Here is a 14,344-nt window from a genome sequence, read left to right as displayed (position 1 = left end):
TTCCTTTCAAGTGAATATTACATTTCAGAAAATACTGTCTAGTTTTCGACTTAAATTAATTTTTATCATTAATACAAAAATTGAGGTTTTTTACCCCAAATATACACCCATTTCATCCTTTGAGTAAACTACTGCTACTGCTACTCTTCTTTTCTGCTCCTTTTTTCTATGTTTCATTCTCATCAATTTTACCCTTTCTAAATTTTTTAAATGTTCTACATAACTTTTTACAGTGCTTACATCTACTATAAACTTTTTTGAAAATAAATTTATGGCCGTCTCATCTTCAAGGTGCTTTCAGCGAATAGGTTTTAATGTTGAAAATAAAAATATTAGTATTACTCTCAAAAATATATGGTGAAAAATTTACAAAAGGGTTGATTTTCCAATAATCCTGTATGTGCATCCAGAAGATCATGTGGCACTGCACCAATGCTACGGTGTCAGATTGTTGAAATGTTGTGTACACAAGTAATTTGCTGTAGTCCAAGAAGTGATCTCAGTGTGTATGAGGCTAGGAGAAATGTGGATAGGCTTACACATTGTGTATTGATGCTAATACTTTTGTGTCCCATTCATTCTGATATGTATAATCAAAGATTTCAAAGTGGCGGCTGGCAGAAAAGGCAAAAAAACAAATTAACATGTATTGTTTCGTGTCATCTGAAAACATGCGCATCATGACGATTTTAAAATTAAAGTTTGTTAAAAAAATTTGAAATTTGAATGCTCTGTCAATTTTGAAAAATACTGCTGACAAAATGTGAATTTTGACTTACACAGGGTTATCTGCATTTTAATATGAACATTGGATTGTGAATGGAATGAGCAGAATAACATGTGAATTCATGTTTTGGATAAGGTGTTTTGTTCAAGAAATGTTCTAAAATATTCCTCAGCATCGTTGCTTTCAGTGGCAGCTACTTGGTTTTATGAAAACCAAATTAGAAAAAAGAGAAAAGTAAAAACAAGTTGGCTTTCACCAATTTTAATTCCTAATGTTTAAAACTTTCACCGTGAGTCTGCAAATATTCAGCATCATCAAATGAAAATGTATGCTGAATGCCTGTGCATGTACATGTACATCTCACTTTCCAGAAATATCTGGATATCTGCAAATGAGATGTACCATTAAACGTCAAGATATATATCACTTTGCCAATTATCTGCTCCTCTGATTTTCTGTTCACCATTTCTAACTGACATCTTTGCTTGTCTTTGTGTGCATCATATGTATCAGTGAGACATAACGAAAAAAGTATTCATATTTAGTAATTAACTTTTCTTCAGAAATTTACAACTAGATATGTTTATTGCTACCCTTTCCAAAAGTGTGCCACTTGCAGTCCCTGCAAATCATTCTTTTTATAGTCACATAACCCGGAAATGATTTGTTATATCATCGATTAAATGTCCACTACAGTTCCTGCAACTTGTTAGACTGGATATGTCTATAATGTATAAGCATGCATGTATATATTAGGGGGGGGCATGGAAAAAAAACAGGAAAGATGAGGGGGGGCCATAGATTTTTTCTATAATTTACTAGGGGGGGCCATGGAAAAAAATCACCGAGAAAATAGAAAATCCTCCACCCTCCCCCTGGAAGTAAATTCTGAATCGTCCCTTACTAAGAGTGTGTGTACAACTATTCATAGTACCCAAATTAGCAAGAGGTTGCAGCGTGCGCATGACACAGCTGGGAAAATAACGCGTCCCTGTGGTTGTACCCACCCTCGTTGCCTAGAATCCTATTCGTCCGCTTGCCTCCGTACCTCCGACGTAGGAGATGCGGAGGCAGGCGGACGAATAGGATTCTAGGCTACTACCCTCTGAGCTTTGCAGGAGATCGCCTGTCCGGGCCGGGCCGGATTCAGTGCAGGCGCTCTTAGCTGGGTAGTCCACCCTCTCTCTCTCTCTACCTATCTATCTATCTATCTATCTATCTATCTATCTATCTATCTATCTATCTATCTATCTATCTATCTATCTATCTATCTATCTATATATATATATGTGTGTGTGTGTGTGTGTGTGTGTGTGTGTGTGTGTGTGTGTGTGTAAGAGACTGAAATAATTGACTGAACCGCTCATGCCACATATTCTACCACGGCGGTATCACTCTTCCCTATACTCACGAGTGATACCGCCGTGGTAGAATATGTGGCATGAGCGGTTCAGTCAATTATTTCAGTCTCTTACACACACACACACACACACACACACACACACACACACATATATACATATATATATATATATATATATATATATATATATATATATATATATATATATATATATATATATAAGATAGATAGATAGATAGGTAGATAGAGAGAGATAGATAGATATATAGATATAGATAGATAGATAGAATATAAATATGAATAGATGTTTATCTGTTTGTATGTTTATTTATTCATGATATTGTTTATGTTTGTCTGTATGTTTGTTTGTTATTTATGTATTTGTATGCCTCTTTGTATGTTTGTATATTTTTTGTTTATTTATTTTTGTTGTTTATTTGTTTGTTTGTTTGTTTGTTCTTCCTGGCTCCCCTGTGGGTAGTCTGCTAAAATATATCGATTTTCGGCTCAATCTATCCACAGTCATCTGTGATTTATTCCGCTCTCGGACTAGGCGCCCCATAGACGTGTGTACATATGCCTGAGAGAAAGACATATGTACACACGTACGTCTATGGGGCGCATAGTCCAAGAGTGGGGTGCGGGATTGCTGGATAGCTGAATAGCCCCCTAAATAGCTAGGTAGCTAATAGCTACGTTAGCCATAAGAATAGATTACATTTAGCTGTTTGTGGCTATTTAAGCTATTATTAATTTCCACAGGACCCTTTTAGCTGCTAATAAAGACTAGTAGGTAGCTATTCAGCTAAAATAAATAATTATTGTAGGGCTGGTTATAGAGCTATTCAAGCTATTAGCTGTTTTTAGCCGCTAATAGCCACTCTTAGCTAGCAGCTGTCTACCAGCTAAAAACTCCTGCGGCCTGAATGGGCTGGCTATTGAGCTATTCAAGCTATTAGCCGTTTTTAGCCGGTATTAGCTGTTATTTAATAGCCAGCTATTAGCTTGCTACCAGCTAAGCAGTGGACACATCTGAAAAAGCCTGACAACGAGCGTGACTTTCACTGAGGTGTACAAAGAATTAGACATCTCATAAATATACTTAAGAAATATTGTAGAACCAAGAACGTAGTATTGAGATCTTTATGGAAGATATTTTCTTTCTGACATGCAAGTGTAAGTTTTTACTAACCACAGCACATGGGATTTTTTTCTGCATTGAGAGCTAAAGAAATCACAAATTGTACGTATTGAGGATTTCATTCACTTGCATGAAAAATTTTGTTGTAAAACGAAATGATCGGGGAATCTTGCGATATGTAGAACCAAGAAAATATATTAAGTCACATGGCTGGTTGAGCGGTAGAGTAGTTATGGTCAGTTAGTCTCTGTTTGTGATTGCTTGTGTCTGGAAAAGTTTCATGTGATTAATTGTACCAACATTCACGCACAGGCTAACCAAATACCTGTGACGGGTTTTGCATTGTCTTTTGTTCAAAGACTTCTTAAATATGCATGTTAGTTTGCAGCTGAACACAAAAATTGTTTGTAGGCCTAGACGACTTGCCATAACTGACAAGTACTTACATAGGAAGTTACACAAGCGTTTGGACGATAAGCTGTTGTTTTGGCTTGGCCTCTGTATTAAATGAAAGATGTGCGAGAATATGGGTAGAACCAAGAAAGTAATATCAAATGTCCGGTTACTTTAGAAATACCTAATTGCATTCAGTGTGCATTGTGCATTTCTTGTCGAGCGGGGCTCTACGGAGGAAATGGTGAACGTGGTAATTTATCTGTTCATTGTCTTGAAGTTATAAGCGATCCGCGAAGGGTAGAATCACTTTGTACATGAGAATTGGTAATGTCACCGTCCCTTCTCCTGGGTGGAGGGACGGCGGTAATGTTTATGCCCACTTTACAGGTTTTAACAGATACTTATCCCGGCGACAAACATGAATGAGTGATTACACAGGTTCTAAATCAGACAAAGAACTGCGACCAGTAAGTTCATGTGGAAAAGCGGAAGCGCAGTTGCGAGATCACTCAGATCGGCAGTGGGAATGATTGGTGTAAATAAGAAAGATATCGACAAACAGGTGCTGCATTGCAAGAGTAATCGCATCGTAAGACATTGGAAGACTTCTCGAGTTTAAAAGTTCGTAAGCAAATGTTAAAAAAGGTAATAAAAAAGTCAGAAAATACACGTACGAATTGTATGTCACCTCATTCGGCGTGTTAATGATGAGAGTATAAGTTTCCAGGCAAGGCAATAATTAATACGGGAAAACATGACAGTGATTTTGCATGAATATGATTGATAAGAAAATAGCTGAAAGCCAGCTAATAGCCAGCTAACATTGGCTAATAGCGGCTAAAAACGGCTATTAGCTTGAATTGCTGAATAGCCAAGGATTTTGGTATCATAGCAGAATAGCTGAATAGCTTCTCAACAACCCCGAAGCAGCTATTATAAGTTTCCGTCATTAGGTCCCAAACATAATAGCTGAATAGCCGCTAATTATCCCTTGAGTCATTGCTGTAAACCCTCTTAGCTGAATAGCTGCTAAATATGTCAAAGCTGGCTATTTTTGCTATCCAGCAATCCCATACCTTTATGTAAATTAGGTTGCAGTGGCGGGCAGATTGAGTACGGATTGGGATCGATAGCTCGAGCTGAAAATCGATCTCCTGTGGAGCCACTGTGCTGAGGGCCAGAAGGCTTAAATTAGTCATAACAATTTAAACAAATGTGTAACAAATTCTTTATTATCATTTTGTTCACACAATTATCATGATGAATATTGTCAGTGAAGTACTTGTTCTGGACTGCTGTTGCAGCTTTTTTTCTGTAATTGGAAAATCTAAGGCCATCTTTTTCTCCACTTTCCTCAATTTGTTATCAAATTTACCTTTGGTTCTACTTGCTACATTGTCTTCAATGTACGAGTTTCTTTCCTGGTCTAGTTATAGTTCATTAGGGAGTGTCCAATTTACTTGGGGGGGGGGGGGGGCTTGGAGGTTAATCTTTTTTCCTGGTGACTTTTTTCAGTGCCCCCCCCCCCGGTAAATTACAGATAAAATCTATGCCCCCCTCATATTTCCTGATTTTTTTCCATGCCCCCAATATATGCATGCATGCTTACATAATAAAACATAAACAGTCTGACAAGTTTAGTCAACTCATCCTACACCGTTTAACTCCATTTTTAGGAATTGGAACCTTGAACACAATCTGAATATCTGTACCAAATATCAACGAACTCTATTCAGGGGTTTTTGACTTTTTTTCGTTTATGGAAAATTTTCACTGTCCGACACCAACTTAACCCATCACAATTACATGATGACCTTTGGTCATTATGTTAAAAACATGAAGCATGGCTACTTACAATGAACAGAAACATACTATCACCAAAATTCTCCTTACTCTCACCAGTAATTTTCTGTGATTTTTCATGGCTCTCTATTTTCACCTACATATTAGTGTATGTATTGTTGTAGAGAAGAATTGAAGGTTAGATGGACACTGTCAGATCCCTTGAAGTCACCATTTATTGCACACAAAAAATAAAGACACCCTGAAGATTACAATACAGAGCAATACAAGTAAACATAAAACAAAACAATACTTGTATTTACAGATAAACCATTAGTTTTGTATGCTTCTTGCAAAGACAATGTTTACAATATCACAGTACAGGTTACTGGCTTAGTATCATGGAATATAATTAATCTAGATTTCACTAGCAGAATTCTGACCAGCTTACTCATATGATTACTGCATGGTATTGTTTCATCTGTAATGTCAAGATTCAATGGCAACAGATAAATGGCCATTATCAAGTCACAAAGACCAAGGTACAGACAGACTACAAGGAATTTCTCTGATATGAGAATTATTCTGCACAACCTTGTTTACTTTTTTAAAAACTGTCAATTAAAAGTCTACCTAATTCATCCATTTTCACACATTCACGGCTAATGACAAAAATTGGTAGCACATTCTAAGTTTCTTCAATCTCTACACACAATGTAATGGTCAAATATCAAGTTACCAGACTGTTTATCTTGCTGTGCATATCTTTTGGAATAAAAAACTACCTGCGCCCTCTTTGATAATTCTGGAGATTCATCCCACTGCAGTGCATTCTGGGAGATTAAATCTTAACAACAATGTATTCAGGACTTTGACCTGTTGTAATGCATCATGGGATTCAAACCCTCTGGTCAAAATTTGGTCTGTTAAGAAAATCAGTGAATATCCTGTGCTGTTTAATGCATTGTACAGAAAGTATCAAATAACACATTTTCTAGCATGAAAACCATTGCAACACAGCTTCTCAAAGTTATACACCTAAAGATTCATTCACTCTTTCATCCATGTTAAATTTACTGAAATTGTAGTTTTCTTGTTAGACTTCAAAACAAAATACAATATGGTTATTACAATCGATATTTCTGTATTTGGAATAGCAGTTGAATTGACTTTCAATGTCAACATTGGACACAGCAAGAAGAACAAAAATCTAAGCATTGCTTGTTCCAAATCATAACAGTCTGTACAATCTAAAAAAATACAACAGTAATATGGATTTATGCTTCTGTATTTAACCTTAAAACTTAGAATGACGTGGAACAGACATGAAACAAAATTGTTGTGTAAAAAGTCACAACAGTAAAGCAGTGAAGGAATAAATCAACCACTGATTTGCCTGTTGTATTGACTCGTTCATTTCACCACAAACATTGCCAAATCAAGTCAAAAATGAAAAATAACAAAATGTAAATGCAAACTAAAAGTAACAATATAATATATAAAGTCAAACAAATATGGCAAAATAATATAGAATTTGATTTTTGCTCTATATGAGAATGAGTCCCATAAAAAATTAAATAGCAGTAACATGATGACAGATTTGTAGGTTTGGCAAGACCACTAAGTTTATCAAAATTCAAAGACGAGAAATGAGTTATGGATGGTGTACCTTGCAGAATTTGCCCTGTGATAACATGTTTACATTGATCAATGCCTTGATACACAGTCCGTTATTGATCAACTTGCCAAAAATCAATTAGCATCATTACATTAGAGCCAGGATACATACACAGCCTCTACAACGTCATAACATGGAAATTAAAGTGCAATTCATGATGATGGAGCTGGTATTCTGGTGTGAACATAACAATCTATGCATGGACAGGTATTCTGGTGTGAACATAACAATCTATGCATGGACAGGTATTCTGGTGTGAACATAACAATCTATGCATGGACAGGTATTCTGGTGTGAACATCACAATCTATGCATGGACAGGTATTCTGGTGTGAACATCACAATCTATGCATGGACAGGTATTCTGGTGTGAACATAACAATCCATGCATGGACAGGTATTCTGGTGTGAACATCACAATCTATGCATGGACAGGTATTCTGGTGTGAACATAACAATGTATGCATGGACAGGTATTCTGGTGTGAACATAACAATCCATGCATGGACAGGTATTCTGGTGTGAACATAACAATGTATGCATGGACAGGTATTCTGGTGTGAACATAACAATCTATGCATGGACAGGTATTCTGGTGTGAACATAACAATCCATGCATGGACAGATATTCTGGTGTGAACATAACAATGTATGCATGGAGAATGTGTTAGTTAGATTTATCATACACCCATGCTCATATTGCTTCATCCTAGTGACGTTTACTGTAAAATATCAGCCGTGATATTTCACGGTAAATGTCAAGATATGCACGAGAAAACATCATCGGTTTTGGAGTGCTCCCAAACTACATTTGCAATTTGATGGTAAGCAATGTAAACAAACAAAATGGCTGCCGCTCTCCACCTGCGGAGCGATGTCGCTGATGTAAAAATTTGAAGGGCTTTGAGGAACATGTGGAGTCTTGTAATGTTTCCCATGGTTTTTCTGTTAAAGCTCTTGTATTTTTTTGGACAAGCTCTAGCAAACATTCTACCGTTCATTCGCAAGGTACGGTCTACCCCCAAACAGGTAGCAAGCGCATGGCGTGACAGCGATGTTGTGCATGCGACGCCTGTTGACACAGTAACTCTGTATAAACAAACAAAATGGCGGCCCCTCTCCGTGCCATACAACAATCGAACGTGATTGAAATCAGCAGAGATTTAAAGCAAAGGATAGTTTTTGTGATCGGTTACAATTGTAACAGCATATTGCACCTTAAAACATTCTCCCTGTACGACAATTTTTGAATCTCGTGTCTTTCTTCTTGGGGTTCATTGATATAAGGAGGACTTGCAGCCATGCTGCACGTGATGTTGACTTTTTTGTACAGTTTATGAATGAAGCCTGTTCACACAAATATTTCGATATTTATGCGCAAGGCATAATAAAGTAAAGCCTCAAAATTTAAGGTTTGCGAAAGTATTAGTAAATTTCTGGGCATTGGTATATGATAAATCCGTTATTACCCAATATCGCCCGTGTGCTGCGTCAGACACTCGACTTCGTCTTGTGTCTGACGCAGCAAAAATGACACTCATGCTGATACGACACAGGAACAGGTTATATTGGGTAATAACCTCTAAGTACATGCTGGATATGGGAAAGAATCGACATTAGCTATGCATCTGTTGAGACAGTTATAGCCATGAAAAATGTATATTACATGACAGTTATAGCCATGAAAATGTATATTACATGACAGTTATAGCCATGAAAATGTATATTACATGACAGTTATAGCCATGAAAATGTATATTACATGACAGTCTGATCATAGATGGAGGCTCATTACTCTCGTTACTATAAGTTTAAACTTTCATAATATTAAATATGATTAAGCTGTAAATCAACTCTGTTGACAATTTTCTCATTGTTTATGAGTACAGAACAGATTTAATCAAATTGTTTGATAAAATAGGTATGCTAGTCTTTGTAAAACTAAAAAAAAAGATTGGGTTTACTTTGAAACATACATCAATAAATTCTTTAAAGTAATTGCTACACAGGTTTATATAAATTCTCATTACAATTAAACAAAGAGAGATCAACTCATTTGTTAGATGTCATGGTGATACCTGTCTGGCCTGTGTATACTCACAGTGTAAGTACACATAGGTACCTGTCTGGCCTGTGTATACTCACAGTGTAAGTACACATAGGTACCTGTCTGGCCTGTGTATACTCACAGTGTAAGTACACATAGGTACCTGTCTGGCCTGTGTATACTCACAGTGTAAGTACACATAGGTACCTGTCTGGCCTGTGTATACTCACAGTGTAAGTACACATAGATACCTGTCTGGCCTGTGTATACTCAAAGTGTAAGTAAAGTACACATAGGTACCTGTCTGGCCTGTGTATACTCACAGTGTAAGTAAAGTACACATAGGTACCTGTCTGGCCTGTGTATACTCACAGTGTAAGTTCACATAGGTACCTGTCTGGCCTGTGTATACTCACAGTGTAAGTACACATAGGTACCTGTCTGGCCTGTGTATACTCACAGTGTAAGTACACATAGGTACCTGTCTGGCCTGTGTATACTTACAGTGTAAGTAACACACACATTGGTACCTGTCTGGCCTGTGTATACTCACAGTGTAAGTACACATAGGTACCTGTCTGGCCTGTGTATACTCACAGTGTAAGTACACATAGGTACCTGTCTGGCCTGTGTATACTCACAGTGTAAGTACACATAGGTACCTGTCTGGCCTGTGTATACTCACAGTGTAAGTACACATAGGTACCTGTCTGGCCTGTGTATACTCACAGTGTAAGTACACATAGGTACCTGTCTGGCCTGTGTATACTCACAGTGTAAGTAGCACAAACATTGGTAGAAAACTCAAGTAATGACAATAACATATGGTAATACAGTATTATCTCCATACCTTCAATGATTATTGAATTCTTTCAAAACTGTAACTAAATTTACAAGACTGATAATTGAGGTAAATAACAATAAAGTTCTGATCATAATACTTAATACATGGTAAATTACAGAATATTTCTTGTTTCTGTTAGTAGGCATACGTCACCATCTGACTTGATGAATAATTATCATCTTAGTTGATGAAATATGGTCATCCACAACATTCCATATACTTAGTATATGCTGACTTAATCTTACAACCTGAACATTAGTTTCGAATAGCTGTACAGTCCAATATTTAAGCTGTACAGTCCAATATTCAAAGTGTAGTATGTCATTGCCTGATTATTGACAGTCAAACTGGTCAAGCAAGGGCAACCTTACTTTCAAAGTCTTGTCGTGATCAAAAAACCTGCTGTTGTGAACTAATTAGGCTTCTCTTAAAAAAATTGTTTTAAAGATTTAAGAGGGGCAGCATATGAAAAAAACTTTAACATACAGACCATAAAATGTTTTATTTTTGTTTTTTTTAATCACTTTGTAATTTTGATGACTGACTTTAGAATGAGTAGAATGTTATGATTTGTCAGTATTACGACTAACACTGTTCAGGGTTAACAGTTTCTCACATTAACTATTAATGCTATTACTCTACCTTGGTGGGCATACTTTTTCAATTTCTTTTCAAATCTTTTCATTTTGCCATCACCTTGCTTGTTGTCAGTTGATTTTTGAAAGGCCAGTTGTTGGAATGCTATTGGAGGTGAACTTGACAAAGACAAATTATTATAGTGACTTGCAGTCTATAAACACCCATATAATATGGACAAAATATTTGAACAATCTAAACAATTGGTATTGATACATTTCAACCAAAATAATATCAGTATCTAGTTAGATTACTACAATGAAATAGAAATCTGAATAATAAACGGTTAACTTCACTACAAACGTTACAAATATGAAAAAATAACATCACCTGTATATGAGCATTTCTTGGACTGTAAACACTTTTTAAACATAAACTTCCACACTAAAAAAAAAATAAGCTATGTGATTCAACTGTTATACATTACACCACATCTACTATCAATCACTGTCTTTTCACATCAAGATAAATGCTGAAGCCAGTTTGTTTTCAGAACCAAACGGAATTTGTAAGAGTTATTGGAAGACATCAACTGTAATGTATATTGGACCAAAACATCGATTGGTTGTAAGTCAAAAGATATCAACTCACTCTTGTCAATATTTCTGACAACACAAATAATTGACAGTTGCAATTTACACTGTATACATCAATATTTAGTTTGGAGAGATTATTTTCTCAAAGTAACAGTGAAACAAAGTTGAAATCATTTCATCAAGAAGAAATTCTTCAGCTGTGATAAAATAAAAGACAAATAATGATAATGATAGCAGTGCAAGTATGCTTCTTTCTCCATCCTATAGATGAAGTTTATCCCCATCCTATAGATGAAGTTTGTTCTCCATCCTATACATAAAGTTTATTCCTCAGCCTATGGATGAAGTTTATTCTCCATCCTAGATGTAGTTACATGTAATTGTGTCTCCATGTTTCAATGCAAACATTAATTCATCATATGCATTGTAGCTTACAGTAGAGTCTGTACACTCTAATACAGTACAGTCTGGGATACTGGAAGTAAAAAAGCCCAATATCTTCCATTCAAGGAGTGCAGACTTTGCCTTATAATCTACATAATATTAACACTGTGCAGACAGACTATACTTTAAATCTCAGCGTTTATATTTCTCAAACATTTATTTAATCACAGATGCCAACTTTCAATTTTGAGAGAATTTTAAATAACACCACCATAATTTGATTGGCCATGACTGTGGCCTTACACAAAATAAAATGTGTGGAACAGAATACAGGAAATTGAACACAGTGATACTCAATTTTATGCCAATGGTCCTATGGAGTTGTCCCTTCTCATATTTGAAACACTTGCGGAATATTCACCACTTTAAATGACAACTGATTATTCTACTTTTTGACTTGTTGATAAAATAATTGACAAGGTGATAATATTTCATTACTCAAACTGATAATAAACTCAGCATGTTTCTGTTGTCTTCATGAAATTTTACTTCTGCAAGACATTCATTTATAAGCTTTAAATGTGCACTTTTGTTGAAACAAGTTTGATTTCACTTCATATTTCCTTCTTCAAATTCAAGCCTGCATTTACGTTTCAAAGTAACATGACCTTACTGACAGAATAACATGACAACTGAAGCAAACATTACAGTCTAGATATGTGGCCATTGCTAGAACATTAATCCAATTGATCATCCCAAGGAAATTCAACGACAAAGATGTTACCTTGGCAACTGTGTCATCTAACGATGCATCAGTACTGTTTGTTTGTTTTTGAAATTAGTCAAAGAAATAATAATTTATACATGTACCAGTATTTTAACATATTTCTAACAAATGAGCTGATATTTTCACAATCCCCATCTTACGAAATTTTTGAAGGATAAGCCTTAAAATCACTGTGGTATTTGAACTTGGTGGAGTAGATAATAAAGTTACTTGTCATCAGTGTGTATGAATATTTGGACATCATTTTCAGTGTTTTGTAATTTTTGAGTTGCAGCAGCTTTTTTTGCTGCAAGAAGTCTTTTCCTGGCCTCTTCTCTTGCTTGCTTTGCTTTGTCTCCTGTCGTTGTGTTTTTAGCAACAGATTTATCATTGTTACTAACTCTCATTGGTTTCCTGGTCATTTTACTCTGAAATACAAAAATATTCAGTTTAAAAATAACCTTTTTCAATATATTGTCTGTTTCATCCACAGACTCTTTCTGTCTGTCAGTGGATCACTCTTTCTGTCTGTCGGCGAATCACTCAATCTGTCTGTCCATCAGTCAGTCTGTCTGTCTGTCAATCAGTCAGTCAGCCAGTCTGTCTGTCTGTCTGTCTTTTCTGTCAGAGTCACAGTTAGTCAGAGTCCTGATAATAATTGTACATCTATCTATCCCCTGTGTCACATTTTGTTATCTTTTGTTCCTTTAACAAGATGTAGTCAGTCTTTGTACATTTTTTGTAGGTACAGACAGGATCATAAATGGTGTGTGTCAATCATAAACCATAAGAAATACCATACTCGTCCGAGTATAGGCCCCGGTTCAGCGGAAAAACTAGGGGAGGGGCTTATACTTGGGCAACCCCATGTTGTCTGCCAGTTTATGCTAATTTTATGCATGATTTTTTAAACACTACTCAAACTATCTATCACTTTCATACTCGACTTACACATCCAAAGAAATTGATTACACAGAAGTGACATTTTGGTGAAATTTCAGCTTTAGAACAAACCCAAAACTTGAAACAAAGACGTCATGTATGCTGCCGATCAACAGTGATAGTGTGAACTGGCATGATGCATTACCTGCACACAAAATCAACTCAACATTCCAGTATCAAACGGTCTACATCTTATGAAAACAACAACATAGCAAAGACCAAATATACTCTCCTAACCTTTCTATATTTGAATTCCACTAGGGTAGGGGCTTATACACGGATGTAATGCATTTTCAAAAATCCTCTGAAATCAATGGGGGGGGGGGGGGGGGGTATACACTGGCAGGGGCTTATACACAGTTGAATACAGTATTCATGATGATAGCGATATTTCTATTTTTGCTGGACTTTCCACTGATCTTTCAAGTGTGTTGGAATGCCAATAACTTCATTGGCATAAATCTCAAGATAACACAAAGCCACTGTGCATCTTTTTGCACATCACACTCAAGCTGTTTTTCTTCTTCATACTGTTGATATGTCCAATCATGCAAACTCAACTAAACTGGAAGTTTTAGAATTTTTTTTGATCAACACACAGACAGTATAAACATCAACTAAGTACAGAATAAGTAACCAGGAGATGACTGACCTGTTTAGATTTCATTGGATTCCGCTGAGTTGGTAGCTTCCATCCATTTTGTTTTAAAACATTGATTTCATCAAACATTCTATTGACATCATCAACCTGAATCATCACCATGTCCCAGAATCCTGCCAAGTCTGAAGAAGTTGTCTTCAAAGATGTTGACGGGTCTGGGCTCTGAAAAACCAAATTAGGTATCAACTAAATGAGGTGTTTACACTGCTGAACAAAAATACACTGACAAGTATCTGCAGTGCAACTAGAAATGTAAGGAAATGGGAAACACAACACATACATAAAAGATTCTGAAAACAAGTCATCTTTGATGACACATTCCCTGTGAAGTATTATCATTGTGTGCCAACGTGTTGGTCTAGCTGTGAAAAGTAGGTCAATTTTGTGAATTACCGGTATACACACTTCTGTCAGTGTTAGGCAAGAAAGAGAGAATCTGCT

At 36.2% G+C, this 14,344-nt stretch overlaps 2 protein-coding genes across 3 annotated transcripts in view; both read right to left on the bottom strand.

Annotated features, from left to right (window-relative positions):
• Positions 1-8,716: 8,716 nt before the first annotated feature.
• The window catches only part of LOC139124949 (micronuclear linker histone polyprotein-like), a 37,584-nt gene continuing 31,956 nt past the window's right edge, over positions 8,717-14,344 (bottom strand). Inside the window, exons 4-5 of one of the 2 annotated variants that reach the window (XM_070691065.1) lie at positions 13,895-14,065; positions 8,717-12,728 (exon numbers count right to left, since the gene is read on the bottom strand). The gene's annotated coding sequence lies outside the window, so the exon portion shown is untranslated. The remainder of the gene's footprint in view (positions 12,729-13,894; positions 14,066-14,344) is intronic. The other variant, XM_070691066.1, reaches the window with a different exon arrangement.
• On the bottom strand, positions 12,528-14,005 carry LOC139125097 (disks large-associated protein 4-like). Its single transcript, XM_070691205.1, has 2 exons — positions 13,895-14,005; positions 12,528-12,728 (listed from the first exon to the last, which is right to left on the bottom strand). The coding sequence occupies exons 1-2, from the start codon at positions 14,003-14,005 to the stop codon at positions 12,528-12,530; spliced, it is 312 nt and encodes a 103-aa protein (XP_070547306.1).

Source organism: Ptychodera flava, assembly GCF_041260155.1.
Source record: "Ptychodera flava strain L36383 chromosome 23 unlocalized genomic scaffold, AS_Pfla_20210202 Scaffold_24__1_contigs__length_23054250_pilon, whole genome shotgun sequence".
Classification (NCBI taxonomy): Eukaryota; Metazoa; Hemichordata; class Enteropneusta; family Ptychoderidae; genus Ptychodera; species Ptychodera flava.
Note: the sequence above shows the minus strand (reverse complement) of the source record. Positions and strands in the feature narration are given on the sequence as shown.